This window comes from Thamnophis sirtalis, unplaced genomic scaffold (assembly GCF_051295495.1).
Source record: "Thamnophis sirtalis isolate CommonGarterSnake01/CBP01778 unplaced genomic scaffold, rThaSir2_p1.2 scaffold_13, whole genome shotgun sequence".
Taxonomy (NCBI): Eukaryota; Metazoa; Chordata; class Lepidosauria; order Squamata; family Natricidae; genus Thamnophis; species Thamnophis sirtalis.
Genome location: NW_028261393.1, coordinates 38492588 through 38520553, shown reverse-complemented (window position 1 = coordinate 38520553; position 27966 = coordinate 38492588). Strand labels below are relative to the sequence as shown.

Sequence of the window (27966 nt, the reverse complement as noted above, 5' to 3'; positions counted from 1 at the left end):
AAGAATGACAAATGTAAAAAAGAATAACAAGTATATGAATGTATACTTAAAATGGTATGTAAGAGAATAAAAATAAAATATTTTGGAAGTAACAAGCACAGGACCAATTGCAGAGGGAATCTGGAAAAAAAATCAAGGAAGGTGCTACAACTGTATGATTGAAACTTTGTCCTCTTTTTATGTGCAATGCATGGTCAGTACACATGGAAAGAGGGTGGGGCTACCACCTTGACTTTTACCACACCCATACATATATATGGGTGTGGTATATATATGTTGCATTTGTGCTGATAAATAAATAAAGGGAGACTAGTATAGATCTATTTCAAGCTATTTAGCTCTCATCAGCTAACCATAACCTTACTGGGATTCAAACTTGGGCTGTGTTACATATCAGGCAGTTGTGTTAGCCACTAAGCCACAGACTCTCCTCCTGTATCAGCTAAGCCAGGGAAATAGGTATGTATTGTGTCACAATCCCTGGTATGCCCAAATATGGGAGGGAGCATACTGCTTCCCTTTTTCTGTCTATCGGCTCACCCTAGGAGCTATCAAGGCAGAAAGCCATTTTTTTAATGTTGCCTTTGTTACATTTGTGTTGCATTTGTGTTGATAAATTTGTGCCTGAGTTGTATTGGTGCGAAGCAAAAAGAAACCAAAAGATCCAAGATTAAACTAGCAAAGAAATATCACATTTAAGTGTGAACAGACAATCAGACAGATAAAGGGAGGATTTCAGCTTCTTTCTTTGCCAGATGTGCTGATTTTTTTTAATGCTTGATGATTCTACTGAGTCAGCCATTGCCTGATACTTTAATCATTCAAACTGCATAATTAACATTAAGGTGCAACCCTGTGAAAATTTTTATGCTATTGGGGTATCTTCACTTTGGATTTATTTTTTTATCATTTACCTTTATTCGTCAAGCATCTATTAGATATCATATATAAGTATAAACATAATTTTGAAAACATGAAATGGATATGAATAAATGGGAACGTTACAACAGGGACGGTAGGCACGTGGATGCGCTAATGCCCACCCCTTACAGACCTCTTAGGGATGGGTTGAGACTGAGAGTAGACATCCTAAGGTTAAAGTTTTGAGGGTTTGGGGAAGAAACCTCTTGAGCAGACTTAGGCAACAAATGCTCCCATAGATACCACCTTCTGTCCTTCAACAGTCTTTCTTCATTCTGCAGTTCAGCACAATGATTCCTCGGATGAGATGGAATATGCAACCTCTTACCAAGAAAGAGGCCAACAACGTTACGGACTTGATGGAGATGACGGCCTCTTCAGCCCATCCGGAGGGCTGATTCTCAGTGAGGAACAAGAAGACTGGGACTTGTTCAGTGAGATCACTGCTTGCTACCAGAATAAAGCCAGCAAGAATGCAAGTACTGACAGTTATGACCTCCTCGAAGAAGAAAGTTCCTTCTGCTCCCTCGGCTCCATCAGTTCACTCAGCCCTGCAAGGAACCGATGCTCCTCAGAGCCCAGTGTTTGCCTGAGCTCTCAGTTCCCTGCCCAGGACCACGAGCCAGTGGCCCGCCAATCCAGCTGTGATGCCACCATCATGCATAGTCACGGTGATTACATCCATCGGCTCAAGCAGTTGCAGCTGGAGAGTCAGAAGCTCATTGATGAAGGTTTGAGCCCCGGGCTGAGCAGAGCAAGGCAAAGCTTCTGGAGGTCACCTCTCTGCAGCCATGCGGCAAAGAAGGTCAGCAGCACTCAGAAAACAAGCCTCTCCAACCGGTCCAGCTTCTCCAGCCTGTCCTCCACCACCACATCTCCCTCAGCCTCCTCCTTAAGCTCCCTAGACAGTGCCTTCTCCTATTGCTCTGAGTCCTCTGCCTTCAGCCCCATGGATGTCTCGAGCCTGCCCTTCATGTTTGGTACTTCCACCAGGATCCATGCTTTGTCCTCCAAAGAGCCTAAGAAGCCCACGAAAGGATGGCACAAGCCCTTTACTCCTCCTTTGCCCCGAGGCCCTGGCACTGTGGACTTTTGCCATGACAGTGTCAGGCAAATAGAGGATAAACAGGAGAGCGATGGCAGAGGTGAGGGGCAGGTTTTCATGCCCCTTGGGATGACTGGAAATCTAGGAAATGAGGACAAATGGGACAAAAACCAGCAGGAGACCACCAAGATGCCCTCTCTGGTTCTTGGGAAAGACAGTTCTGAAGACCCTGAACGCAGGCACCATATTCCTGGGAGCTCTTCTCCAGAGAACCTGTATGTACAGAGAGAGAAATCTGTGAAGCACCTAGAAGTCAAATGTGTAGCACCTGCTCTTCACAATCAAGGGAGTTTGAAGCGCACCAAGATAACAGTGTACATGGCCCCCAAAGAGCGAAGTCCGAGGGATTCCCCAGGGGTACCAGAGGAAGCAATTGTGACTGTTAGCAACCAAGGTAGCAGCTCAGATGGAAAACACAGTAGCAGTGAGGGCACTTCCAAGAGTCTGCCGACTCTACGGGTTCATATTCCCCAGACAGTCTTTTATGGACAAAACGCTCCTTTGGTACTCCATTCCGTTTCAAGGAGGTACCACCAAGGATCTGTGGGCCGCTCGTCACAGGAGAAGCTTCCACAAAGGGCTGCTCTGGTGGAAGACCCAGGGCAGCTGCTGATGCCTTCGGAAGAGAAGCCCGGCGGTGGCACTTTCCACTTCGTTCTGCCAGCTTCCATTCGCAACACAGTCCGGGAATATTTCAGCCAGGACAACCCCAAAGACTCTGCCCCAACAGGAGCAGAAATGGTGGAGAAGGAACTGATCCGGGGCAGAGTCGAGTGGCTTAGAGCCCAGTCCTGCCCCAGCATCCAATCCGAGGAGCACAAAAGCTTCATGTTGGCAGAGGAGACCTTTGTTTAAGGGGCCCGCACTGGATGGGAGGGAGGAGGGAGGGGTGGGAGGGTGGGTGGGTGAAGGTCTTCTGTAAAATAGGGGGTGGGGAGAATCTCACGGCTGCCTCAGCTGGCCCACCTGCAGGACCTTCAAGCAGCAGGAGCTTTTCCTGCCCAGGACAAAGAACAGGAAGTGTGTCCCTCTGAGGCAGCGTTTGTCTAGCACGATTTCCAGTGTATTGCTTGTAGCTGAAGCGGTTGTACGTTTTCCAGCTTTACATCATGGAGAGATGAGCAGGAAGGAAGGAGAGAGAAAATACACAAATGTATGTTCAGCTTGGTTCAAAAGTCACACCAAACCTAATAATGAATTTTGCCTTTCTAGAGTTTTCACCATTTTGTTTTGCTTTTTTTAAAAAGCACATTGAAAAAAAATGCCACAAAGCTGTTATTCATTGTTTAACAGTAGTTTGTTTCTTGGATGCATCACATGGAAATTCAAAAGTTTTAGCTGCTATTCCCGACTTCTTTTTCTTCCCAATTTAGGCTTTTATCCCCTGCCTTCACTTGAAGTTTCAGCTTTGTCCCTGGATCTGTGTGTGACTTTTGCCGCTGTTCTAGCATTGGCAAAGCCCTTGAGTCCTTGAGATGAAGAAAAGGTTAGGCTCCAGATGCAGCCAAGTGTGGATCATCCCAAACCCCACCAAGCGGGGAGAGGAAGGAACATGTCAGGAAAACCTGGTTTTATTTGCTGTACACAGTGGTGGGATTCAATTTTTTTTACTAACTGTGGCTGTGGCTTTGTGAGCGTGGCTTTGTGGGCATGGCAGGGAAAGTTTACTGCAAAATCCCCATTCCCTCCCCACCCCACTAACCTGCTTTCCAGCTCCGTTCTCCTGTTCAGGGCAGCCAAAGAAGATCAGCTGGGAGGCAGTGGGGACGGGGCCAGCAAATAGGCTGGCCCTGCCCCCCCCCCCCCGCTGCTTCCCAGCTGATCTTTTGTTGCCCTGAACAGGAAAATGGAGCTGGAAAGCAGATTAGTGGGGTGGGAATGGGGATTTTGCAGTATCCTTCCTATGCCATGCCCACAAAGCCATGCCCGCAGAACCGGTAGTAATCCCACCACTGGTCTAGAACTCCAAAATTTGGGATTCGGGGAGTGGTTCCCCCAGGACCTTCTCAGGTTTACAGAAAGGAGACCAGGATGGCTAGAGAAAAAGGGTGTGGGGCGAAAGAAAGAAAAGCAGCCAAGTGAATAGAAGGAGAGGGTGGAAGTAGAGCTTGCAGAAACAGAGAAAGGCGGGAAGGTTGTGGTTTAAGATTTTCTGAGAATTATTAAAGGTTGGGTGTTTTTATGTATGTATGCATATATGAACTGTTTTTGTCCTGTTGCTGAGAGAAATGCAAGGGAGTGAAGGGACTTGATATTCGCACAACACACACACACACACACACACACACACACTACAAGGATTATGTAGCAGAAATAGTTGGATTGTGGCAAAAACCTCATTTATAAATAAATAAAAGCATTTTTATTTGCCCCTAATAGTTGTGGACTAATCTTGAATCTCTTTCATTTATAAGCCAGGGAGGGGACCCACAGGATGAGGTGCCCCAAAGAAGTGGAGATGGCAGCTGCGATCACACAGTCAAAACCTCGCTCCTTTTGTACGTGTCCCACGTGCAACACAAGTGGGGGAGGCTTTGATCATTCAGGCACAGTCGCCATCTTGATTGTCTTTTTGTGAATAAGGTAGCAATTTGGGTAATATGGAGAACTTCTGTTTTTTAAAGGAAAAGCTGAGTAAAATCCATCCTATTTGTCCTCTTTGAAACTGGAAGAAAAACAAATTATCCCTGATTTTATCCATTTCTCTCCTTCCTAAGCTGGTTGGTGGTTGTTGTGATTGGAAGACGAGTTATAAACCCTCCACAGCCCTTGCGCATCAGCTCCTTAAAGAGGCCATCTTTCTTTCATGGCGTTTCTAAGCTATTGATGTAAATATTTAAATAAAAGAAATATGGTTTTATTTGTCAAAGTTCTGGCTCATTTTTCTTAAAGCAGAACCCTTAATCCACAAGGCTAAGAAGCCTGTAGTTCAGCAACTCATCCAGCCGTGTGCTGCAGCTGCCAGAAGAGCCAATGTAGTCCTAGGCCAGGGGTCGGCAACCTTAAATGCTCAAAGAGCCACAAAGGTCCTAACCAGAAGCCCCCCCTTCAATTCTAGAGCTGACCAGAAGTCCGGTTCCCCCACCATAGAGTCTCCTCCTAGCACGGCATCCTTTTTCCTCTACCTGTCCTAACTGAAAGCCCTATCTATTGTGGAGCTGACCAGCATCAGGGAGCTGCAGCAGAGAGATGAAAGAGCCACATGCGGCTCCAGAGCTGCGGGTTGCTGACCCCTGTCCTAGGCTCCATCAACAGAGGGCGAGAATCAAAATTTGGTGAAATCTTAGCCCTGCTTTGGTAAGACCACACTTGGAATACGGTGTCCAGTACAGTTAACCACAATACAAAAAAGACTCCAGAGAGTGCAGAGAAGAGCAACAAAGATGCTCAGGGGTCTGGAACAGTGGTAGGATTCAGCCAATTCGCAGATACTCGGTTCTGAAGTACCTGGGGCTAACACTGGACAGATCACTAATCTTCCGGCAACACCTGGAAAAAAACAGCTGCAAAATTGCAAAGCTGCAACAATTTACTGAATGGACTAGCTGGAACAACTTGGGGTGTTGATGCCAACACCCTACAATCAACAGCCTTGGCTTTGGTGTATTTCACAGGTGAATCTTGTGCCAGGAAGTGCTGCTCACCCCCCAAATGCTCGATGTCCAATTCCACCAGACAGACAGTGCATATCATCTCTGGTACATTGCATCCAAAGGTTCTGACCAGTTCTGGAGAACCAGTAGCAGAAATTTTGAGTAGTTCAGAGAACTGGTAAATACCACCTCGACTGGCCCCACCCCCCATCTATTCTTTGCCTCCCAAGTCGCAGCTGATCAGGTGGGAATGTAGATTTCATAGTATCCTTCCCCTGCCACATCCCCCAAGCCACAGAACAGGTAGTAAAAATATTTGAATCCACCACTGATTGCATCCCCCTCCTGTGCACTGGTCACCAGCATTGAGCCATATCATACCACCTCATTTAGAAAATAACAAGCTCTTGTTTAGCTTTGGTCAAGGATGCTGAACAACAAGGGCCTCTCAATTCCCCAGGACAATGCACAGTCCATCACAAGAGTGAAACCCCTAGGCCATCTTGGAAAACAGCTATTGACTTAACCTCTACCCATTTTAATCCCAAGAATCCCTGGAGGGAGCATGGTCCCTTCTCATGGCCTGACCATTAATGATCCCTCTACCAATTCACCTGGTTTTGACCTGCCTCACTATATCTGGACGAAATCGAACAGAATTAGCTATATACTGGAAGAAGTGCCTCTGCCCTGTATCAATATGGTTGGAAAAATTCCCCTCATTGCGATTGTGATGCTGATAGGCAAACTATTGTGAAACGTATTGTGCTCTCTGGTTCCCTAGATCTGCATGAAGCAACGCCAGAGGCGAGTGCCTGGATGGCTGAATTGAACATCCAGTCATATGGCCTCTGCCGTACCGCTGTAAAATGTTTGTATGTAACTAGGGGGATTGTGTGTATATGCTTACTTCTCTTCTGTCATGTTCTCATCATACGCAAAATAACGTGTAAAACTTTAAATGGGCAATTATTTGGGGAGTCTATTTTTATACAGGAGTATGAGATTTTGAGTATGCAGAATACAAAGCTACAAACTACAGCTGATTTTGAGCATTCTGAAGTTTTGTTTATTTCAGCCTTATGTCAAGCTATACCATATTTTTCGGAGTATAAGATGCACCGGCATGTAAGACGCACCAAGGATTTGAAGAAGCAAAAAAAAGAGAAAAGTTTTTGCACTCTGCAAATCTCTCAAAACCAGCCCATTATTTTGCAAAAATTGGGCCATTTCCAAGGCATGAATAGCCATTAGGGAGCTTGCAGAGTGCTCAGAAGGGGGGGCAAAATGAACGAAAACAGCCAGTTTTTCACCAAAATGGGCCCGTTTTTCATTTTAAAAGGGCATAGATAGCCTTTAGGAAGCTTATAGAGTGCTCCTGGAGGTTGGGGGGGTAAAATTCTGCCTTCCCCAGCCCCCAGGAGCTCTCTAAAAGCTTCCTAGAAGCTATACACGGCCATTTTGGTGAAGGGGGAAGGGTTTCAGGAGGCAAAAAATGCTGTATTCAGTGTATAAGATGCACCCAGATTTTCAGCCTCTTTTTTGAGGGAAAAAGGTGCGCCTTATACTCCGAAAAATATGGTAAATACTTGGGTATAGTTTTATTTAAACTTGTGCGCATCTCTCTCTCTCTCTCTCTCCTTCACCTATAAAATATTTACACATTAAGCAAAATAACATGAAGAATAGAACAAACACACGTTTCAAGTAGGTTAGGAGAAAGAAGCAAGGAAGAGGGCTGAGTGATTGAATACGGACTAACAGAATTAGAAGGGACTTTGGAGGTCTTCTAGTCCAACCCCTGGTCAAGCAGGAAACCCTATACCATCCCATACAAATGGCTGTCCAATCTCTTCTTGAAAACTTCCAGGGTTGAAGCACCTACAACTTCTAGAGGCATTTGGTTAATTGGTTAATGATTCTCAGTATCAGAAAATTTTCTCCTTAGTTCTAGGAGCAGGGATTGTTGGTCCAGGAAAAGATGTAACTGCCACACAATCAACAGTTGCACAAAGGCCCTCCTGGCCCAGATTATGTCTTGGGTCTGTCTGGGGGACACGAGCAACCAAGATGATGTATTACAAAGTACCCTAAATTTAGAAAGTAGCATTTTGATAAGTTCACCAAAAAAGAGGAAAAATACTGAGAAACATTATCATGTCAAAATGGCACAAGTTGGATTTATAGAAGTGCTTAATGTCCTCTCGACTGTTGAATTTAGAAGTTTGCAGTTGCCCATATTTGGGGATGTTTACCCTGCTGCAACTAGGTCCAGTAAACAAAATGTCAATCCTGCATGATCTAATTGGGCATAATGGGCTGACATTTGTTCAGATGGTTATAAAACTTCCTAGAACAACATCAGCTATGAAAATATGCATTTTGATGGAGATCAGAACTGGAGTGAATTTTGATGGGCAGAGTGATGAATGGCTATTAAAACCATCACTCACAGCAGGGTAACATACATCGCCTCCACCCAGTTTCAATTCTGAAAGGGAAGGAATTGAGGGAGGATTTGGATGGGGAAAGGTCAGAAGGAATCTGTTTGATTTTCCACTAGGTGCAGGGTTTGTTGCTGTCAGGCAGTGGTGGGTTTCAGCCAGTTCGCACCTATTCGGGAGAACCGGCTGTTAACTTTCTAAGCAGTTTGGAGAAATCTCCTTTTGTTTTTCCCCACTTCACAGGGCTAATCCTGTAAGGAAGGCAGGCAGGAAGGAAACATTCTGGTGTTGTTCCTAGCCTAATCTTTATTGCCCTGCTTATGGAAACTGCCTCTCCGGTTAACCCTTAATACATTGTAACAGCTAAGGTGACGTTGAATTGGCCATGTCCACATGGTCACATGACCACTAAGCCACAACTACCCAGTGGTCATTAGGGCAGAGAACCAGTTGTTGAATTATTTCAGCCCCACCACTGGGTAGATGCCCTCCCAAGGCAGGTCTGCTGAGTGGCCTCTATAACTGATGCATTGTAGGACAAGGTGACTTGAGACTTCCAGGCGTTCAGCCAAGCTAGTTCCAACCAGCAGGGCTTCGTATTTTGGACACAGTGGCAAACACAGGACCAATTGTGACTCTTTGGCAAACTGGGGGATGCAGGTGGAACTGGACCCAACTACCATTTGCAGACCATCTTTGGCCTCTGCTGAGCCTGGTCCAGAGAGGCAAGAATGATTATTTTTTAAAGGCTTATTTTTAAATGAAGAGCATAGTTTGATGTCAAACTACTCAAAATAATTTCTTGGGAACACTAACATAAACAGTACCAAGAAACATTTATTTCATCATCCTCAGTGAAATGTAAAGAACCTTTCTACAGCACAGAGATGTTGATGTGATGGATAAATATTGTCAAATATAAAAACTGCATTGAAAAATAAGTGTTTAGTCCAGGATTTGCTATTTGATTAGTAAAGATTGCCAGAGTGGTATCAAACTGTTCAGAATATATCCACTTTGATGTCCCTTTTCTTTCCTAGTCTATCCAAATCTCCACAAGTTCAAGAATTATTTTTTTGGGGGGGGGGGGGGAAACCTGATTAATTACTATGAGAAACCATTATCCCGGCAATTGGCAAGCCTAAAGAACAGTGGAGATTTCTCAGGGAGACTTTAAAAGTGCTTCTAATATGGGGCAGCATGAGATTTGATACAATTATGATATGCTGTATATAGTTTCATATTATATAGTTTCACAAAGGTAGAAAGTCCTGACATCAGTAGCTAGTTCAATTTACAATTGTGTAAATATACTCCACGCAGAGCTTTGATTGCCTTCCCAGATTATACAGATTTTCACCTACAGAAAGTTGCATCTCCCCTTCTGACAATTGCTAGGTAGTGTTGTGCTTCCAGCAGACCTGGAAGCAGTTTCGGACAGTGAGGAGGTTGGGAAGAATGTGAACCAGTCCTAGTGTCTGGGGAAGACTCAGATGAGGGCTCTGCATCAGAGGCAGAGAGGGGAACCAAGCCCATCTAGTAATCATTTGCTGCCTTCAGAGCCTTCTGAGTTTGACATCAGTGAGGCAGAAGAACAGTGGGAGCCTGTTCTCAGTGTGCGCATGCGCAGAGCTGCCAGAAGGCAAGAACAATTTGGAAAACAGTGTTGACTTGGTAGTAAGGCTTGGAGATGATTGGCCTCATCCATAAGACATAAAAGAAGAGCGAACAGAATGTGAGCTTTTGCAGGAAGCAATTAGTTCATCTGGTCAGTTCAAGCTTTGAAAAGTTTTTTTGACTCTGTGCTAAGTTTGGCCTTGCTCTGCATTTGACTATTAGGTCTCTGGAAATAAGGTGGGTGTTTATGAACATTCCCCTGAAAGACTGTGGCAACTCAAGCAGACATCTGTTGGAATCTTCACAGACTGTTTGTGAAGCCTTGCAGACTGTGAATGAGCATAATTTACAGCCGTATAAATAAAAGAGAGTTTGTAGGACTAAGATTGTGATTTATGCTTTCTCAGGAAGCCTAGGCCAGAACAGATATCTTCTTGGTTTGTTTTAAAAGTTTTTATTTCTACCTTTCCAACAGAATAATATTTGACATGAGTATCTGTAAAGGGGAAATTCTTCCAAATACACTTCATGAAAATGCATAATAAAAATGCATACTGCAAGGAAATAATCCACAGTGAAAACCAGAACAATGGTCTTCATAGCCAAGAACAGACCCTAACCATTCACTGCATCTCTCTAAGTTCCCATCTGTGGAATCCAGTGTTCATCTTCTCCAAGGGATCAGCTCAAATGTGGATTGGCCTCCAGTATAGAAGAGGCAAAGTTGGGCTCGGAACTTAAGCAGAATTAGACTTGGTGGAAGGAAATCTCCAAGGGGACCACAAGGCCAGACTTGGAGATGAGTCTCGTGATCCAACCAATAGAGCTTGACTTTGTTTTTGCTGGGTCAGTTGGGGTGAATACTGCTTCTCCACTGCATCACACAATGGCCAACGGGGGTTGGGGGTGGGGCTCCAAGTAAGAGCACATCCAAGCCAGTGGTGGGATTCAAAATTTTTTACTACTAGTTCTGTGAATGTGGTTTGGTGGGCGTGGCTTGGTGGGCATGGCAGGGGAAGGTTACTGCAAAATCCCCATTTCCTTCCCATCAGCTGGGACTCGGGAGGCAGAGAATAGATGGGGGCGGGGACAGCTAGAGGTGGTATTTACCGGTTCTCTGAACTTCTCAAAATTTCCGCTACCAGTTCTCCAGAACTTCCATAAAGCCATAAAGAAGCTTCCTTGGAAGCAGCAGACATACAGCACCCTCTCTCAATCCCTCTGGCAGAAATAAGCCCCATAGGCCACCATTTTTTTTTCATCCCAATTCAAGTCTGTTGCTTGAGGCTACAGATTCTGAGCACAGAACCCCTTTCAGGAGCTGGCCTGGTACCACAGCCTCAACGTAGGCTAAAATGGGGCTGTGTGGCACATGGTTAAGTGGTTAGATGACCCAAATGATTCTATCCACGTCTAATCTGAACTAAGATGTCACATTAAGCCACCATATGCTTGAGTTTGTTGGGCACAGCAGGTTATATGGACTCAGAAGTGGGGTTTGGTTGGTTTAGGGCAGGGGTGTCCAAACTTGGGAACTTTAAGACTTGTGGACTTCAACTCCCATGGCTGGCTGGGGAATTCTGGGAGTTGAAGTCCACAAGTCTTAAAGTTCCCAGGTTTTGACACTCCTGGTTTAGGGTGTTTGCTTTCAGCCTGGAAAGTAAAGCCACCCCTCCCCCCACTTTTAACAGGGTCAGGATAGTATTTGCAGGGGAGGTCATGTGCTTCGACTACTGTTTCTTTTGCTTCTCCACTTCCAGTTCTTTCCGGATGTCTGAGACCTCCGTGGGCACCTGGACTGTCAGGCCATCCATCCATTTCTTCACACACACTTGGCAACCCAGGCGAGATCTGAAAAGAAGATGCAAAGAGATCTGGATTTGGGTGTCACGTTCCTAGCATGAAACAGCCTAATCCAGTGAGGGCTAACCATTTTGTGGTTGTGTCCCGAAAGTGTGCATGTGTGCACGCACGATAGCTATCGCATAGTGCAATGAGCATGCGACAGCCACAGGCATGCCCCCCCCCGCATGTGCATGTAACACCCCCACTGTGCTTCCCACACACATGTGCCCCACCCCTCTTGCCTATTTTTGCCTTCCAGGTTGGTGCAGGAAGCTTTCCAGGCCCAAAATGGGGCACCGGGGGGGGGGGGGGCTCACACAACATTTCCACACCCTGTTTTGGGCCTGGAAGGCCTCCTGCACCAACCTGGAAGCCAAAAGGGGGTGCAGAGGTGCTGCACGAGGCCCCCAAAATGCAATGCAAGCACCCCCCCCATGCATGCGCCCCCTGCGCATGCACATACACATCCCCTGTATGCACCCCACCCCCTGTGCATGTGCATCAGACACCCGAAGACCAGTCAGCCAGTGGAGAGGGCTCTGTGTACTTCCTGCAGCATGAGTGCTGTAGGTTCACCATCACGGGCCTAATTTGTTTCCAGATGTACCATGGTTTGCAATAGGACAGTAGGCCTTTGGCGCCCCTTGTGAGTCCAGCCCTTAGATGCAGCTCAAAATACCACTTGACGCTAAGGACACCATGAGAAGCAAGAATGGCAACCAAAATAAAAATCCAAAAGACTCTATAAAGGCCTGTGGGAAATGTGGTGGCTTAACCCCATGGTTAAGATGCTGGGCTTATCGGCAGCCCAGGTTCATGACCCAAGCACCACACAATGGGGTGAGCGCCCATCCTTACCCCAGCCCTTGCCCACTTAATGATTCAAAAGCATGCAAATGTGAGTACATAAATATGTACCACTTTGGTGGGAAGGTAACAGCACTGTGAATCATGCTGGCCACATGACCGCAGAAATTCTTAGGACAACGCTGGCTCAATGGCCAGAGATGAGCTGTGTCCCCTAGAGTTGGCAATGAGCAGTGGACTAAAATCCATAGGGACTCCGCTTCCTTTACCTTTCCCCTATGAAGGGATGCCCGAGGCAAATTGGTCCAGAAAGTAGCTGGATAAGCAAACATTTCTCTTCTCTAGATAATTATGCTTCCACCTATGCGAGGCTGGGCAGGATCCCTTATGATGCCCTCTCAACTTTTTTTCGGGATGGGGCAAACTGACTGGGCTCACAAACATGTATGCCACAGTCGCAACATGCTTGGGGTCGCTCCCCAGGAAGGAGTCCTCAGAGTCAAGTAGGTAAACAACTTGTATTCTTCCCTTCATTGAAACAATGGCCAGAGGGCAGAGAGTTGTGGCCCGCCAGTAGCCAGCAGAGCTGGCTGCAGATTTGGACAGTGAGGAGGTTGGGGAGGAACATGGGCCAGTCCTGGAGTCTGGGGAAGGCTCAGATGAGGGCTCTGTATCGGAGAGGAGGCGGAAAGAGGCCAAGGCCATCTGGTAGTGATTTTCTGCCTCCAGAGCCTGACATCAGCGAGGCAGAAGAACAGTGGGAGCCTGTTCCCAGTGTGCTCATGTGCCAGAAGGCAAGAACAATTTGGAAAACAGGGTCGACTCAGGAGTAAGTCTTGCAGATTATTGGCCGCATCCATAAGACATAAAAGAAGAGTGAAAGGAATGTGAGCTTTTGCAGGAAGCAATTCGTTCATCTGGTCAATTCAAGCTTTGAAAAGTTTTTTTGACTGTGCTAAGTTTGGCCTTGCTCTGCATTTGGCAATTAGGTCTCTGGCAGCATTCCAAGGGACATAAGGTGGGTGTTTATCAACATTCCCCTGAAAGAATTTGACAACTCGAGCAGACATCTGTTGGACTCTTCACAGACTGTCTGTGAATCATTACGGGCTGTGAATGATCATAATTTCAGAATCAGAGTCAGAAGCGTCTGAAATGCCCCCCTTCTCTCCCCCCCCCAATGCACTCAGAGCCGAGAAAGGGGAACCCGGGATGCTTACGTGTCAGTCAGTCCATAGGCCAAGTCCAGCATGTCCAGCTCGTCATCACTGATCTCACCCAGTTGCTGAAACGCTGCTTTCTCAAAGATCAGATGGCAAGTGGAGCAGGCCAGGGTGCCTTCACATGCCCCTGCAGGAGAAAAAGGCCCCCATCATTGGCAGAAGTCACACAAGGCTCCTTCTGGGGGTTGACAGCGTTGCCTGCATGCTATAAACTCAGGAGAGCAACCAAAAATTTAAAAGCATCAGCTTCCCACCTTCAATTTTTGAAAGCACCAATGAAAGCAAATGGTGTCATGTTGCGAGAAAACACAGGTTGGGCCATAGAATTGGTTGGATGGAGCTACGTTACATATTATAGGTGTGAAAATTAGAAGAAATTCAGAAATAAACTGGGGTTCAGTTATTCTTCCATCTGGGGATCCAAATGTGGAGGAAAAATTGCTTTGTACCATGTTTCCCCCCAAATAAGACAGGGTCTTATTTTCTTCCCCCCCCCCCCCGAAATAAGCACTTGGCCTTATTTTCGGGGAGGTCTTATTATTTTTGAGGTGTGGGAGGAGGCGAGCGTGGTCACCTCATGGCTTCTGCTGTGTTGCAATATTTTCAGGGAGACCTTATTTTAGTGCATGCGCTCAAAAGTTCAATTTGGCTTATTATCCGGGGAGGTCTTATTTTCAGGGAAACGGGGTATTTTATTCTACATATAAAAGGAGTGGATGGATGAAGCAAACTTAAGTAAATACTTGAGTGTAAGTGATGATCATTTGGATGTGGGCATACTTTAGTGGTAGAGGTACACTTGGAATGTGAAAAGTGTGTGGTGGGTGTACTCACAAAATAGCGGTCACATCTTGACACAAAATAACCCCATCATCTCAGCAGGCTGTTGAGAAGCATCCTTTTACCAGAAGATTGCGCTACCAACAGTGGGGAATATCTGTAGCTCAGGTGTAGGATGAGGGTGGGGGTTCATTCTACAAGCTTGTGGGTTGGTCTCTGAAGGTTTTGTTACCAGGCTGGGTAACATCTTCAGTGGAAGAATGAGCTGCTCAGATAGTGCAACCCTCAGAATTGAAGATCTGGGATCCCCTAAAGGCTTTCCTCTACGTAAACAGAGGCTTGGACATTGTAGGGCCCAGTTTGCTGCCATCTCCTGGTTAATCTTCAGTATAAAGATAAAGGTTCCCTTCGCACATATGTGCTAGGCGTTCCCGACTTTAGGGGGCGGTGCTCATCTCCATTTCAAAGCCAAAGGGACAGCGCTCTTCAGACGTCCCCGTGGTCATGTGGCCAGCATGACTAAACACAGAAGGCGCACGGAACGCTGTTACGTTCCCACCAAAGGTGGTCCCTATTTTTCTACTTGCATTTCAACATGCTTTCGAACTGCTAGGTTGGCAGAAGCTGGGACAAGTCACAGGAGCTCACTCCGTTACATGGCACTAGGGATTTGAACCGCCAAACTGCTGATCTTTCTGATTGACAAGCTCAGCGTCTTAGCCACTGAGCCAATGCGTCCCTCTATATCTTCAATATACAAGTTTGATTAATAATAATAATAATAATAATAATAATAATAATAATAATAATAATAAAAACCAAGGGACACAAACTTTCAAAGGCATGAAAGCCAGTTTGGCCTCGTAGCACCAGACCAGAAACTGGAAGACAGGGAGTTCTAGTTCCACCTAGGAATGAAAGCTGGCTGGGTGGCTTTGGGGCAATCACTCTGTCTCTCAGCAGAATTCACCTCAGAAGGTTTTTGTTGGGAAAATAGGAGAAGGAAGGTGTGTTAGGGATGTTCACAATCTTGAATTATTAATAAAAAATAATACAGGTAGAATACAGATAAATAAATATATCTAGGCTTAGAAAGAAAATGCAGAATGTTCAAACTTTGAGCGTTTACTGTATCCAGCACTCTTAGTTCACCTTGCTGGGCTGTCCCAGAGAAAGGAGGCTAGTTCAGATCTTAGGAGGTGGGTGTTTTGGTGCCTAGACCAGTCTGTAAAACATTTTTGCCAACTCCTAAAAGAACAGATTATTGGTAACCAATAAAGCCTGAAGAGAGAAAGGCAGAATCTCACCACTAACCAAAGCCATCGATGTTAATATTTTGATTTATCACAACCTCCAGCAGACTCTCCCCTTCTTTGGCGCTGACCGAGTATTTCTCTCCATCCCGGTTAATAAAATGTAGCCTCACTTTGTCCGCAGAGCTGCATGGAGAGAGAAGCACAACACCCATTCAGGGAGAGCTCAGGGACTCCCAACTGCCAAGTGACAATCAAAGAAACCGCAGGTAAAAATTGCCATTCACATTGGTCAAAAGTCCAAAGCATTCCTACTCTTTTGTGTTGGTTGGGGTTCCACCACAAAACCGCAGTAGACTAAAGCGCGCTCGACGAAAGCGCGTACGTGACATCATCACAGCGCGACGAAAACATCGCGCTGTGAGCGGTAAATTTAAAATTAATGCAAAAACCTTACCCTAACCCCCCCAAACCTAACCCTAACCCTAACCCTAAACCTAAACCTAACCCTTAACCTAACCCTAACCCTAACCCTTAACCTAACGCTAAACCTAACACTAACCCTTAACCTAAGCCTAAACCTAACCCTAACGCTTAACATAACCCTAAACCTAACCCTAACCCTAAACCTAACCCTTACCTTTATGTGAATCGGCTTGCTTTAATTTTATTTTAATTTTAATTTTTTTTTGTCGCGCTGCTGATGACGTCACGTACGCGCTTTTGTCGGGCGTGCTGTAATCTACCGCGGTTTTGGCATGCCACGGTTGGTTGGAACCAAGCTAAAGATGGGGAGGTGGTAAGTAATCCCTGGGTCCCGAGCCAGCAAGATATCTTTACACTAGGAGTTGCGCAGCCACAAGGAGGGTCTCCATCACTGGAAGTTTTCAAGAAAAGGCTGAACAGAATGGTATAGGGCAGGAGTCGGCAGCCTTAAACACTCAAAGAGCCATTTGGACCTGTTTCCCACATAAAAGAAAACACCGGGACCCACAAAATCCTTCCCGTGCCTGACTATTTTCTGAGCTGCCACAAAACTAGTATATATAGTTGAATTAAAGCTTCTGTTTTCTTCTGAAACTTTTCTTTTCTTGCATTTAACCATGGTTGGCCTACCGGGGGGTTAGAAAGATCAATAAATCACATGCCAGCGGGTGTCACACATTGGCGAGGTCTGATGCATATTTTGAGCAACAGGGAGCCACAGCCGAGGGATGAAAGAGCCACATGAGGCTCCAGAATAATAAATTGGAACTTTGAGGAATCCTTTGCCTCGGACTACAAGTACCAGCAGTCTCCCCTCAAGGAGCAACTGACAGGATGGAGAATGTTGGGGGAGGCTGCTGCAAGCAACAGCTGCATGGTTCTGATTTTGATGACACTGTAGATGCTTTCAAGGTTTTTCTCAGTGGTCAAAAAAACATTCCCAATACTCCACACTTCTTCAAGGACTCTGATAACTAATTGCAAAACATTCGGGATGGCAGCAGTTTTCTGTTTCTCTTTGCTGCCATCTAGTGGTCATTCAGATCTGCGCAGCCCAAATCTGCTTACCCTGAAGTTCAAAAATTCACTTTCTTACTCCAGAGCAGGGGTCCCCAAACTTGGCAACTTTAAGCCTTGTGGATTTTAACTTGCATGCAAAAAAGGGGCAGGCAACAGAGTTGAGCAAAGCCCCATCAACAAATATTCTCATGTCTAAAATCCAGTTGCACAAAATTGACTGCATCCAGTTTTGATCATCACATTACAAAAAAGATGCTGAGACTTTGGAAAAAGTTCAAAGAAGAGCAACTATGATGATTAAAGGTCTGGAGACTAAAACATGTGAAGAATGGTTGCAGGAACTGAATATGGCTAGTCTAGAGAAAAGAAGGACTAGGGGAGACATGATAGCAGAATTCCACTATTTGAGGGGCTGCCACAAAGAACAGGGGGTCAATTTATTCTCCAAAGCAGCAGAAGGCAGGACAAGATACAATGGATGGAAACTAATCAAGGAGAGAAGCAACCTGAAATTAAGGAGAAACTTCCTAACTGTGAGGACAATTAACCAGTGGAACTGCTTGCCCCTCAGAAGTTGTGGGTGCTTCATCACTGGAAGTTTTTAAGAAGAGACTGGACAATCACTTGTCTGAAATAGTATAGGGTCTCCTGGTTGAGCAGGGAGCTGGACTAGAAGACCTCCAAGGTCCCTTCCAGATCTATTCTGATTGACTGATTGAATGAGGCTACCGTTTAGGGGTAAGCATCCTGAGCGGAGAGGGTTACAAGCTGCAACCCAAACTCTTCTGGGAAGCCTACAGGCATTTCCATCAGGCCTGCTGGGTCAATTCTCATCCATCATCTTTTTGCAGAGGAGTAGACCGGAGCCAAATTTACCTGCATTGGCATGCTTCCTGTTAGTTTGGCAGGAGCTGGGGCAAGGACGGGGACTCACCCCCAACGCATGGCACTTGGGTCTTGAACGTGGGTTGCCGGCTTTCCAGCTGACAAGCCCAGCTCTTAACCACTGAGCCACCACAGTACTGTATTAGCCTAGAAGGAAGAAAAATTGAAAATTCCTTGCAAGCCTTGATCAGCCCATGGAATAGTTAGACTGCACCTCCCAGAATGCCAAGACAGCTGAGAGACAGAATTCTGGGAATTTTAACCCAAAAACAGGTGGTCTGGGGAGCTTGCCATGGCATTCAAAGTGAACTTTGAGTGCAGGCTTCTGCCGGTGTTGTTTTAAATCATCCTATGCTGACACCACATTCATTTTCCTTCACTGAAGTTCCAGCAGTTATCCCACCATTCACATTTCTGTCTGTGCAATGGAGGGTTTGCACGGTTGGAGGTCCTGTTTAGCCTGAGCGGGATCAGAGAGACAGATGAACTGCTGGGCAGCATCTCAGGAAGACAACAAAGCAATGGCAGCATCTGTTTACCACCTGCAAATAATATATTCCTTTTGTTTGTAATGTATCCAAAAAGCAAATTTAAGTTTTGATCGTGTACTTGTGAATATTATTATTTGCCTAATGTTTTGGGAACTTTCGAAGGAGAAACATATGAATGTAACACTGAAGTATATTTCCATTTGAATGTGTGTGTTTTTTTAAAAAAAGAATTGCATACAGAGCAGTGTTGGAATTGATTTTTTTTTTACTACAAGCTCTGTGGGTGTGGCTTGGTGAGCCTGTCTTGGTGGGTGTGACAGGGGATGATTACTGCAAAGTCCCCATTCCCTCCCGATCAGCTGGGACTCGGGAGGCAGATAATAGATGGGGCGGGGCCAGCCAGAATGTGTATTTGCCAGTTCTCCAAACTACTCAAAATTTCTGCTACCGGTTCTCCAGAACTGGTCAGAACCTGCTGAATACCCACCTCTGATACAGAGGCTAAAATGAGGCTGCTGGCATCTAACAATCTTATAATTCGTTAGTCTGTGAGTTGGTTACTGATTTGGGATCACTCCATTAATTTCATCATAAAACAAGCTTTGAAGTGAGGTCTTTTTTTAATCCTTGTCCAAAATTTCAACTACCACATGATTATATGTTGTGAGTTGTATGGACTATCCATTCGCCAATCTCTTGTTTGCAAAAAATGAGCAAACAAGGGTGGGGTGGAAAATCTCTTATGTTCGCTCTAGTGAAGCTTATTATTTTAAGTTGCTGAAGAGAAAATGGGGCATATGGACATAGAGTATTTAGCACTAGTTAAACAGCTCATCTTGCAACTGATCACAGAAATAAGCATTAAGTTAAATAAATAACATTATTATAAAGCCTTAGTAAGACCACACCTGGAATACTGCATCCAGTTTTGGTCACATTACAAAAAAGATGTTGAGACATTGGAAAAAGTGCAAAGAGCAATTAAGATGATTAAGGGCCTGGAGACAAAAACATATGAAGAACGATTGCAGGAACTGGGTATGGCCCACCTAGAAAAAAGAAGGACTAGGGGTGGCATAATAGCAGTATTGCAGTATTTTAGGGTTTGCCACAAAGAGGAGGATATCAACTTATTTTCCAAAGCACCAGACAGCAAGACATGAAACAATGGATGGAAACAAATCAATGAAAGAAGCAAGCTGGAATTAAGGAGAAACTTTCTAACAGTGAGAACAATTAACCAGTGGAACAGCCTTCCTTCAGAAGCTGTAGGGGCTTCATCACTGGAGGTGATGAAGAAGAGACTGGATAGCCATTTCTCTAAAATGGTAGGGTCTCCTGCTTGAACAGGAGGTTGAACTAGAAGACCTCCAAGGTCCCTTCCAGCTCTATCCTGATAGGTTGAATTTAGCTCTGATACTGACATAAGGGCAAAATGGCTCAGAGCCCTAGTAAGGCCACACCTAGAGTACTGCATCCAGTTTTGGTCACCACACTATAAAAAAGATGTTGAGATTCTAGAAAAAGTCAGAGAAGAGCAACTACGATGATTAGGGGATGGGAGACTAGAACATATGATGAACGGTTGCAGGAACTGGGCATAGCTAGTCTAGTGAAGAAAAGGACCAGGGGAGACATGGTAGCAGTGTTCCAATATTTGAGGGACTGCCAGAGAGAGGAGGGGGTCAAGCTATTTTCCAAAGCACCTGAAGGCCAGACAAAGAATAATGGATGGAAACTGACCAAGGAGAGATTCAGCCTAGAAATAAGGAGGAACTTTCTGACAGTGAGAACAATCAACCCATGGAACAGAAGTTGCCTTCAGAAGTTGCGGGAGCTCCATCACCTGAGACTTTCAAGAAGAGATTGGACTGCTATTTGTCAGAAATGGTGTAGGGTCTCCTGCTTGAGCAGGGGGTTAGACTAGATGATCTACAAGGTCCCTTCCAACTCTGTTAATCTGTTGAAAAGGCCAGGTGAGCTCCCACAGGAACCCCCTTTTCTGGGATTGTGTTGCAGGGAAGCAGATGGAAAATACCATCTTCTATCTTTTCTAAACTTGAACCTGCTATCCCATCTACCTGTTCTGTATTGTCAGAGGACTCTGTATGGGTGGGATGCCTAACCATGTCATACTAAGCCAAACCCATAATTATTAATCTCTGCAATTATAAATCAGAGCATTATGCAGTTTTTTTGGTTTTGGGTTTAATGTGAAATGTGAACAATTGTAGCTTCTGTAGTAAATCGTGATTAAAACAAGCCGTGGCTTATTGAACAGCTTGCAGTTTAGACACAACCCTACTGCATACCAGCAGTTACAGATGGAGCGGGTGGGAAGATAAAACTGTGGAAGGCAAACTGTTCCCTTGAGAAAATGGAAGGGAAGCTGTATGTTAAAACTCCTTGACGTCAGCAGCCGTTCTGGGGACGCTTCAGAAGGCTTCCCTTCAAGGTTTGTTTTCAAGATAAACTGCACAGCCTTGGGGTGGCTCCCACTTTGCCTTCCTCAGTTCCTCAGCAGATGCGGCCTTGGGAAGGACAGTCCTGGGCTGCTCACTCAGAAATCCTCCCTGGCTTTAGAGCTTTCGGGGATAGCGCAAGTCTGCAAGGTTTATGAACTGATAAATCAACAAAGTTTGAATCCACCCTCAGGGCTTCTGAGCCTTGAGGAAGTCCCAAGAGAGATTTTTCTGCACCAGGGTAAGCTGAGAGACATCTTTATCAGTTGCCTGGTGTGCAGGTTTCTGTCCAGTGGTGAGATTCAAAATTTTTTACTACCCATTCTGTGGGCATGACATGGATTGGTGGGCATGGCTTGGTGGGCGTGACAGGGGAAGGATACTGCAAAATCCCCATTTCCTCCCCAGTCCAGGGAAAGGATACTGTAAAATCCCCATTCCCTCCCCAGTTCAGGGGAAGGCAATAGCAATAGCAATAGCAATAGCAGTAGACTTATATACCGCTTCATAGGCCTTTCAGGCCTCTCTAAGCGGTTTACAGAGAGTCAGCATATTGCCCCCAACAATCTGGGTCCTCATTTTACCCACCTCGGAAGGATGGAAGGCTGAGTCAACCCTGAGCCGGTGAGATTTGAACCGCTGACCTGCTGATCTAGCAGTAGCCTGCAGTGCTGCATTTAACCACTGCGCCACCTTGGCTCTTGGATACTATAAAATCCCCATTTCCTCTCCATTCCAGGGGAAGGATATTGCAAAATCCCCATTTCCACCCCACTCCAGAGGAAGGATACTGCAAAATCCCCATTCCCTCCTTACTCCAGGAGACGGATACTGTAAAAGCTCCATTCCCTCCCAATCAGCTGGGACCCGGGAGGCAGAGAATAGATGGGGGCAGGGCCAGCCAGAGGTGGTATTTACCGGTTCTCCAAACTACTCAAAATGTCTGCTACTGGTTCTCCAGAACAGGTCAGAATCTGCTGAATATCATCTCTGGTTCTGTCCCTGGAATTCTATCCCAACTTCCTTTGGAAGGTCAAGGTGATGTACGTAGCTCCTCCTCCTCCTCTTCTTTTTCCTCAGAACAACCCTTTTTCTGAGAGGGAGGAATGGGCTCAAAGTCATTCTGGGGCCAAGGCCTCCCTTAAAGCAGGTCCTCTCTGTTGCTAGACCCACACTTCCATGGCTCCCCACCCTGGTTCTGCCAGAAAGGACTTTGGACGGGCCATTGTTCCGAGCCTGATGGAGCTGGAAAGCTAAGCCTTGAGCAGAAGAAGGAAAGAACAAGGAAAAAAAGATCTGGGGATACAAGAACAACAGGCCAAGTTTGTATTTTAGATGCGGGGGGAATGCAGATGTTGAGCCAATCTAGCCAAGGGAATCTCATCATCTACTCAAGGAATTAATACTTATTTAGATTCAAATAGCAATAGCACTTATAAACTGTTTTATAAATTTTATAAAGATTAGAAATAAGGAGAAGCTTCCTATTAATGAGAACAATTAACCAGTGGAAAGGCTTCCCTCCAGAAGTTGTGGGTGCTCCATCACTGGAGGCTGGACAGGGGGTGGACTCCAAGGTCTCTTCTAGGAATCTATGATTCTAAACAGTAAGACAAAACCCCTCATTCTCAGGGGAACAGAGTTGACTTTAACAGATTTTTAACAGATTAACAGAGTTAGAAGGGACCTTATAGGTCATCTAGTCCAACACCCCCCCCCCGCTCAAGCAGGAGACCCTATACCACTTCTGACAAATGGCAGTCCAATCTCTTCTTGAAAGTCTCAAGTGATGAAGCTCCCGCAACTTCCAAAGGCAACTTCTGTTCCATGGGTTGATTGTTCTCATTATCAGAAAGTTCCTCCTTATTTCCAGGTTGAATCTCTCCTTGATCAACTTCCATCCATTATTCCTTGTTTGGCCTTCGGGTGCCTTGGAAAAATAGCTTGACCCCCTCCTCTCTCTGGCAGCCCCTCAAACATTGGAAGACTGCTCTCATGTCTCCCCTGGTCCTTCTCTTCACCAGACTAGCCAGACCCAGTTCCTGTAACCGTTCTTCGTATGTTTTAGCCTCGAGTCCCTTTATCATTCTGGTTGCTCACCATTAAATTAATGAAATCCATTAATGCTCTACATTAAACCTCCTCTCTCCCCCCCCCCCAGTTTTGTTTGGGTAAGCAGAGAAAATATCTTGCTGAGTTTTTATGGACATCATCTACAATCTGTGACTTACATGGGGTGTGGTTTTTTTCAAGAGTTCCTTACTGCATTTTAAATGGCCTGGGGGGGAAGGTTCTGGGGGGGGGCAAGATAATAAAGAAGTGGGAGAACCTCCTGTAACTCCAGCTAGCAGCAGCTGGGAGGGCAAAAGGTTTTACCAAGAGTCCTAGGGAGGCTGGAGCTGAGGAGGTGCTGAGAGAGAGAGAGAGAGAGAGGAGAGGGGGGGGGTTACCAAGAATCCTGGGGAGGCTGGAGCTGAGGAGGTGCTGTGAGAGAGAGAGAGAGAGAGAGGGAGGGAGGGAGGGGGAGAGAGAGAGAGAGAGAGAGAGAGAGAGAGAGAGAGAGAGAGAGAGAGAGAGAGAGAGAGAGAGAGAGAGAGAGAGAGAGAGAGAGAGAGAGAGAGAGAGAGAGAGAGAGAGAGAGAAGGGTAGGGTGATCCTTACCCCTGGTCTGTGCTATCTGGCTTCGGGCTGTCACTGAAGCATCTCCCCAGCTCCAAGTTGCTGGCTGCCAGTCCCGGACATCCCCTGCCCACAGCTGCATGTCCAGAGGCACCAAGGCGGAGAAGTTTGACAATGCGCTGAGCCAGCATCTTGTGTTGTGTTGCGTTGTGTTGTGTGGCTGCTGAGCTTCAAGGTTCGCAGAACAGAGCCCCGCAGCTGAAGAAATATAAGGCCGGGGCCGAGGGGGCTGAGCTGCCACAAGTGCCCAGTCAGCAAGGTGGGAGGGAGTCCCATCATCCCAGCCCAGCCTACAGGGAGGGAGGTGTTGCTGGGAAGGAGGAGGAGGGAGGCCAACCGCAGCCCCTTGGGGCAGAATAGCTTTGGCTTATGGGCAACACCATATCTTCTCTTCTGTTCTCTCTCTCTGGGGGAGTACAAGCAGGGCAACAAGCCTATTTCCCCCAAGAAATGTCAGATAGAAAAAGGGAATGTGCTTTGTTTAATGGAAGGATTTATCTTCCTTCCTTCCGCCTTTTCTTCCTCCCTCCCTTCCCCCTTTCCTCCCTTCCTTTCTCTCTCCCTCCCTTCTCCCTTTCCTTCCTCCCTCCCTTCCCCATTTCCTTCCTCCCTTCCTTCCTCAGCTCGTCAGAAGAGTGCCAATGAGCATATGCAGAGCACATGCAGAACACATTCAATTACCAAGGACAATCCATACTAAAAATACGGAAGGAAGAATTTGCCTGTGAATCTAGGACATTGTAGGTCTTGCCAGGAGTTACAGACACACCATTGTTCCTAATGTTTAGTTGTGTAGCTCCGTCCCTAAAGATGCAGGACTTGAGATGGGAAGCAAGGAAGGCTTCCTCCTCCTGGGACAGGAGTCAGCAACCTGCAGCTCTGGAGCCACATGTGGCTCTTTCATCCCTCTGCTGAGACTCCCTGTCGCCGGTCGGTTCCACAATTGATAGGCCTTTTGGTTAGGACAGGTAGAGGAAAAAGGACACCACACTAAGAGGAGACTATGGTGGGGGAACCAGACTTCTGGTCAGCTCCAGAATTGAACGGGGGGCTTCCGGTTAGGACCTTTGTGGCTCTTTGAGAGTTTAAGGTTGCCTACCCATGTTCTGGGGGAATCTTGGGCCAAAGAGCTTCTGTGTTCCCAAGCAGCAAATGCAGGAGGGGCACCAAACATGGGCTGGGCTGCTTGCCCTCCCCCTGGGTGGCCTTGTCTGGGGCAGAAATCTGCACAAGGGAGGGGGGATTTGAGAAGGGGGGGTGCAGTGCCTCCCCAACTGTCTTTGTGCAGCAGTTCCGTCTTCCTTTTTGTTTCTTGCAGTCCTTTAAAAGCATTTCTTTTCTTTTCTTTTCTTTTCTTTTCTTTTCTTTTCTTTCTTTCTTTCTTTCTTTCTTTCTTTCTTCTTTCTCTATTCTATGGGTACAAATAAATGAGGACAGTAGGACGGGTGTTAGGCATGCTGGTGCACTTATGCACGCCCCTACATTTCTTGGAATGGTTGCTGTGACGGAAGGGGAAGTCCCACTTCCATAAGTTCTCAGAAACTCCTTGAACTCAGACAGAAAAACTGCTCTTCCTCAAGGCCACAGCAATAGCGTTTCTCCTGTCCTTCAGTTGCCAGAAAAATATGTTAGAGTAAATATGTGACTCCCACAGCTCAGCTTTCCTGGGCCTCAGCAACAAGGCCGTGGGGTGGTTGAGGAATGGAGGGGCATAAGGGGGACAAGAAAACAAGATGGGAGCAGCAACCATGTGATCAAAGCAGATGTTTAACAGATGAACAGAGTTGGAAGGGACCTTATAGGTCAGTGATGGCAAGACTTTTGTGGCTCAGGTGCCAAAAGTGGGGGGAGCGCAGGGGGGTTATGCCACACCCATAATGCTATGCGCACAACCCCAGCATTCATGCACACATGACCAGCGCTCCCCCGCATTTTTGCCGTGCTTCTTTCGCCCTTCCCCAGGCTTCAGAGGCTTTATAGGAGCCTGGGGAGGGCAAAAACAGCCTCTCCCCCCCCCCCACACACACATGCACCAGAGGCCCTCCAGAGGCTTTATGAGCTTCCCTGAAGCCTCTGGAGCACAAAAAACTGGCCCTATGGGCAAACCGGAAGTTCGGGAACGGTCCATGGGGGCGTTTTTCGTCCTCCAGAGCCTTCAGAGGCCTTCCAAAGTGACTTCCGGTTTGCTGGTAGGATCATTTTTTGCCCTCCGGAAGCCTCCTGAAGGCTCCAGAGGGCTAAAACCGGCACTACGAGCAAACCTGAAGTATATTCCTGAACTCCTAGTTTGCCCGTAGGGCTGGTTTTTCACACTCCGGAGGCTTCAGAGAAACTCCTAAAGCTTCTGGAGTGCGAAAAATGGCCTCAAAAGAAGGCTGAAGTCAGCGCATGAGCACTGGCCAGCGGACAGGGTAACGCCTCGTGTGCCCGGACAAATGGCTCTGCGTGCCACCTGTGGCACATGAGCCATAGGTTTGCCATCACAGTTATAGATCATCTTGTCCAACCCCTCCCCCCACCCACCCACCCAAGCAGGATACCCTACACCATTTCTGACAGATGACAGTCCAGTCTCTTCTTGAAAGTCTCAAGTGATGGAGCTCCCGCAACTTCCAAAGGCAACTTCTATTCCCTTGGCTGATTGTTACCACTGGGGAATTTTACAGTATCCTTCTCCTGCCACGCCCACCAAGCCACGCCCACAGAACTGGTAGTAAAAAAATTCGAATCTCACCACTGCTCCATTTGTTGTTTTATACATAAAACATGCAAGACCCTTAAATGGAGATGGTTCAGGTGCAGAAACCAGTGCTATTCACACAATCTGCTTAGACATGAACTATGGTTAGCAAGCCATGATGACAAAGCACGCACCCAGAGCCAAAGGCTGCCTGAGGTGATGAAGCCAGCCAGCGATGGCCAATAACGTCCTTAGGAGAAGACAGAGAAAAATGTCCTCGCCAGTCAGACATGACAAGAATTCCATCTGTCAGGCCTGCAGTGACCTTCTTATGAGATGCAAAGGTTAAGAGGGGATGCATTCTTTGTGCAAAGGCAACTTGGCAACCTCACCCAGGGCTTGTCAGTGGTATTTATGGCTTGGACTTCTCACTTCTCAAGCCTCCTTCAAGGCCGAGAGAAGATGCTGCATGTTCTGTAGAGTTTCTCCTCCTGTTGATTTCAGGGTAATTAAAGCCCCCTATTGTGGTGTGCTTCCTACATACCTTAGTAAGTGACTACTAAAAAGTTCATCTATTTCCTCTGTTTGGTTGAGTGGCCTGTAGTATACAATGACAATGTGCCCCCCCCTTTTTTATATATTGACCCAAAGGCATTCAAAATAGTTTTTGTCATTATTTTTCTGCAGATGGTAAGCTCAGGATCCAGAAAGATTTTGACCAACCTGAACATTAGTACCTATCCAGCATTTTACAATTGCAACACTGCTATTCAGTGTTGGGAGACGTAAGGCTTTTCATGTACACAGGTATAGGATAAGTGGTAACCTGGCTCAACAGCCGTAACGGTGAGAGAAATCTAGGAAACCTAATGGACAACCACTTCAGTGTGAGGCAGCAGCTGCCAAAAAAGCCAAGGCAATCCTTGGCTGCATTAACAAAGGTATAGACTCAGGATCCCATGAAGTGACAGTGCTACTATATTCTATTTTGGTAGGGCCACCCCAAAATGGCATCCAGTTTTGGTCACCATGATATAAAAAAGATGTTGAGACTTTCAAAAAAGTGCAAAGAAAAGCAATAAAGATGATTAGGGGACTGGAGGCTAAAATGTACAATGAACTCCTGCAGGAATAAAGTATGTCTAGTCCAATGATGGCGAACCTTTTTCGCTTCAGAGGCCAAAAGCACATGCGTACGCCCTATCGTGCATGTTCTTGTTGCAACCCCCATAAATTAATGCCCCCTGCACTGTGTGCCCTGCACATGCACGCATGACATCACCACCACTCCCGCTGCCCTATGCACAGCTTTCTTGGAGCCCGGGGAGGGCGAATACAGCCTCCCCCACCCCTCCATTGTCCGACTTCCGGTGGGCCCAGTAGGTCTGTTTATCACCTTCCCCGGGCTCCAGAGGCTTTCTGGGTGGGCAAAAAATGGCCCAACATGCAAACCAGAAGTCTGGGAACGGACTTCCGGGTTGCCCGTGGAGTGTTTTTCTTTCTCTGGAGCTTCCAGGAGGCTTCCCTGAAGTCTCCAGAGGGTGAAAAACAGCCCAATACACAAACTGGAAGTCCGTTCCCGAACTTCCAATTTGCGCATCGGGTGGTTTTTGTGGTTTGCACACTGGGAGGCTCCGAAGGGCAAAAAACAGCCAAAAATCAACCCCAAAAATCA

General features: G+C 46.4%; 2 protein-coding genes across 2 annotated transcripts in view; one reads left to right on the top strand and one right to left on the bottom strand.

Annotated features, from left to right (window-relative positions):
* LOC148043148 (uncharacterized) overlaps positions 1–2901 on the top strand; it is a 68957-nt gene extending 66056 nt beyond the window's left edge. Inside the window, exon 15 of the mRNA XM_087727137.1 lies at positions 1203–2901. Within this exon, the coding sequence (XP_087583263.1) occupies positions 1203–2881 (1679 nt within the window). The 3' untranslated portion in view covers positions 2882–2901. The remainder of the gene's footprint in view (positions 1–1202) is intronic.
* An 8485-nt stretch (positions 2902–11386) lies between these two features.
* On the bottom strand, positions 11387–23742 carry LOC148043147 (adrenodoxin-like). Its single transcript, XM_087727375.1, has 4 exons — positions 23594–23742; positions 15650–15774; positions 13553–13682; positions 11387–11531 (listed from the first exon to the last, which is right to left on the bottom strand). Exons 1-4 carry the CDS (start codon positions 23740–23742, stop codon positions 11411–11413), a joined length of 525 nt encoding a protein of 174 aa, XP_087583501.1. The 3' UTR covers positions 11387–11410.
* Between the last annotated feature and the right edge of the window lie 4224 nt (positions 23743–27966).

Bases quoted from the DNA above. Each gene is read 5' to 3' on its own strand.
- LOC148043147 (XM_087727375.1), bottom strand. From the start codon at position 23,742: ATGCTGGCTCAGCGCATTGTCAAACTTCTCCGCCTTGGTGCCTCTGGA. The intron at 13,683-15,649 runs GTTAGTGGTGAG...TTTCTCCTGCAG, and splicing joins TATTAACATCGATGGCTTTG to GGGCATGTGAAGGCACCCTG. The intron at 11,532-13,552 runs GTAAGCATCCCG...TCTTCTTTTCAG, and splicing joins GCCTATGGACTGACTGACAC to ATCTCGCCTGGGTTGCCAAG.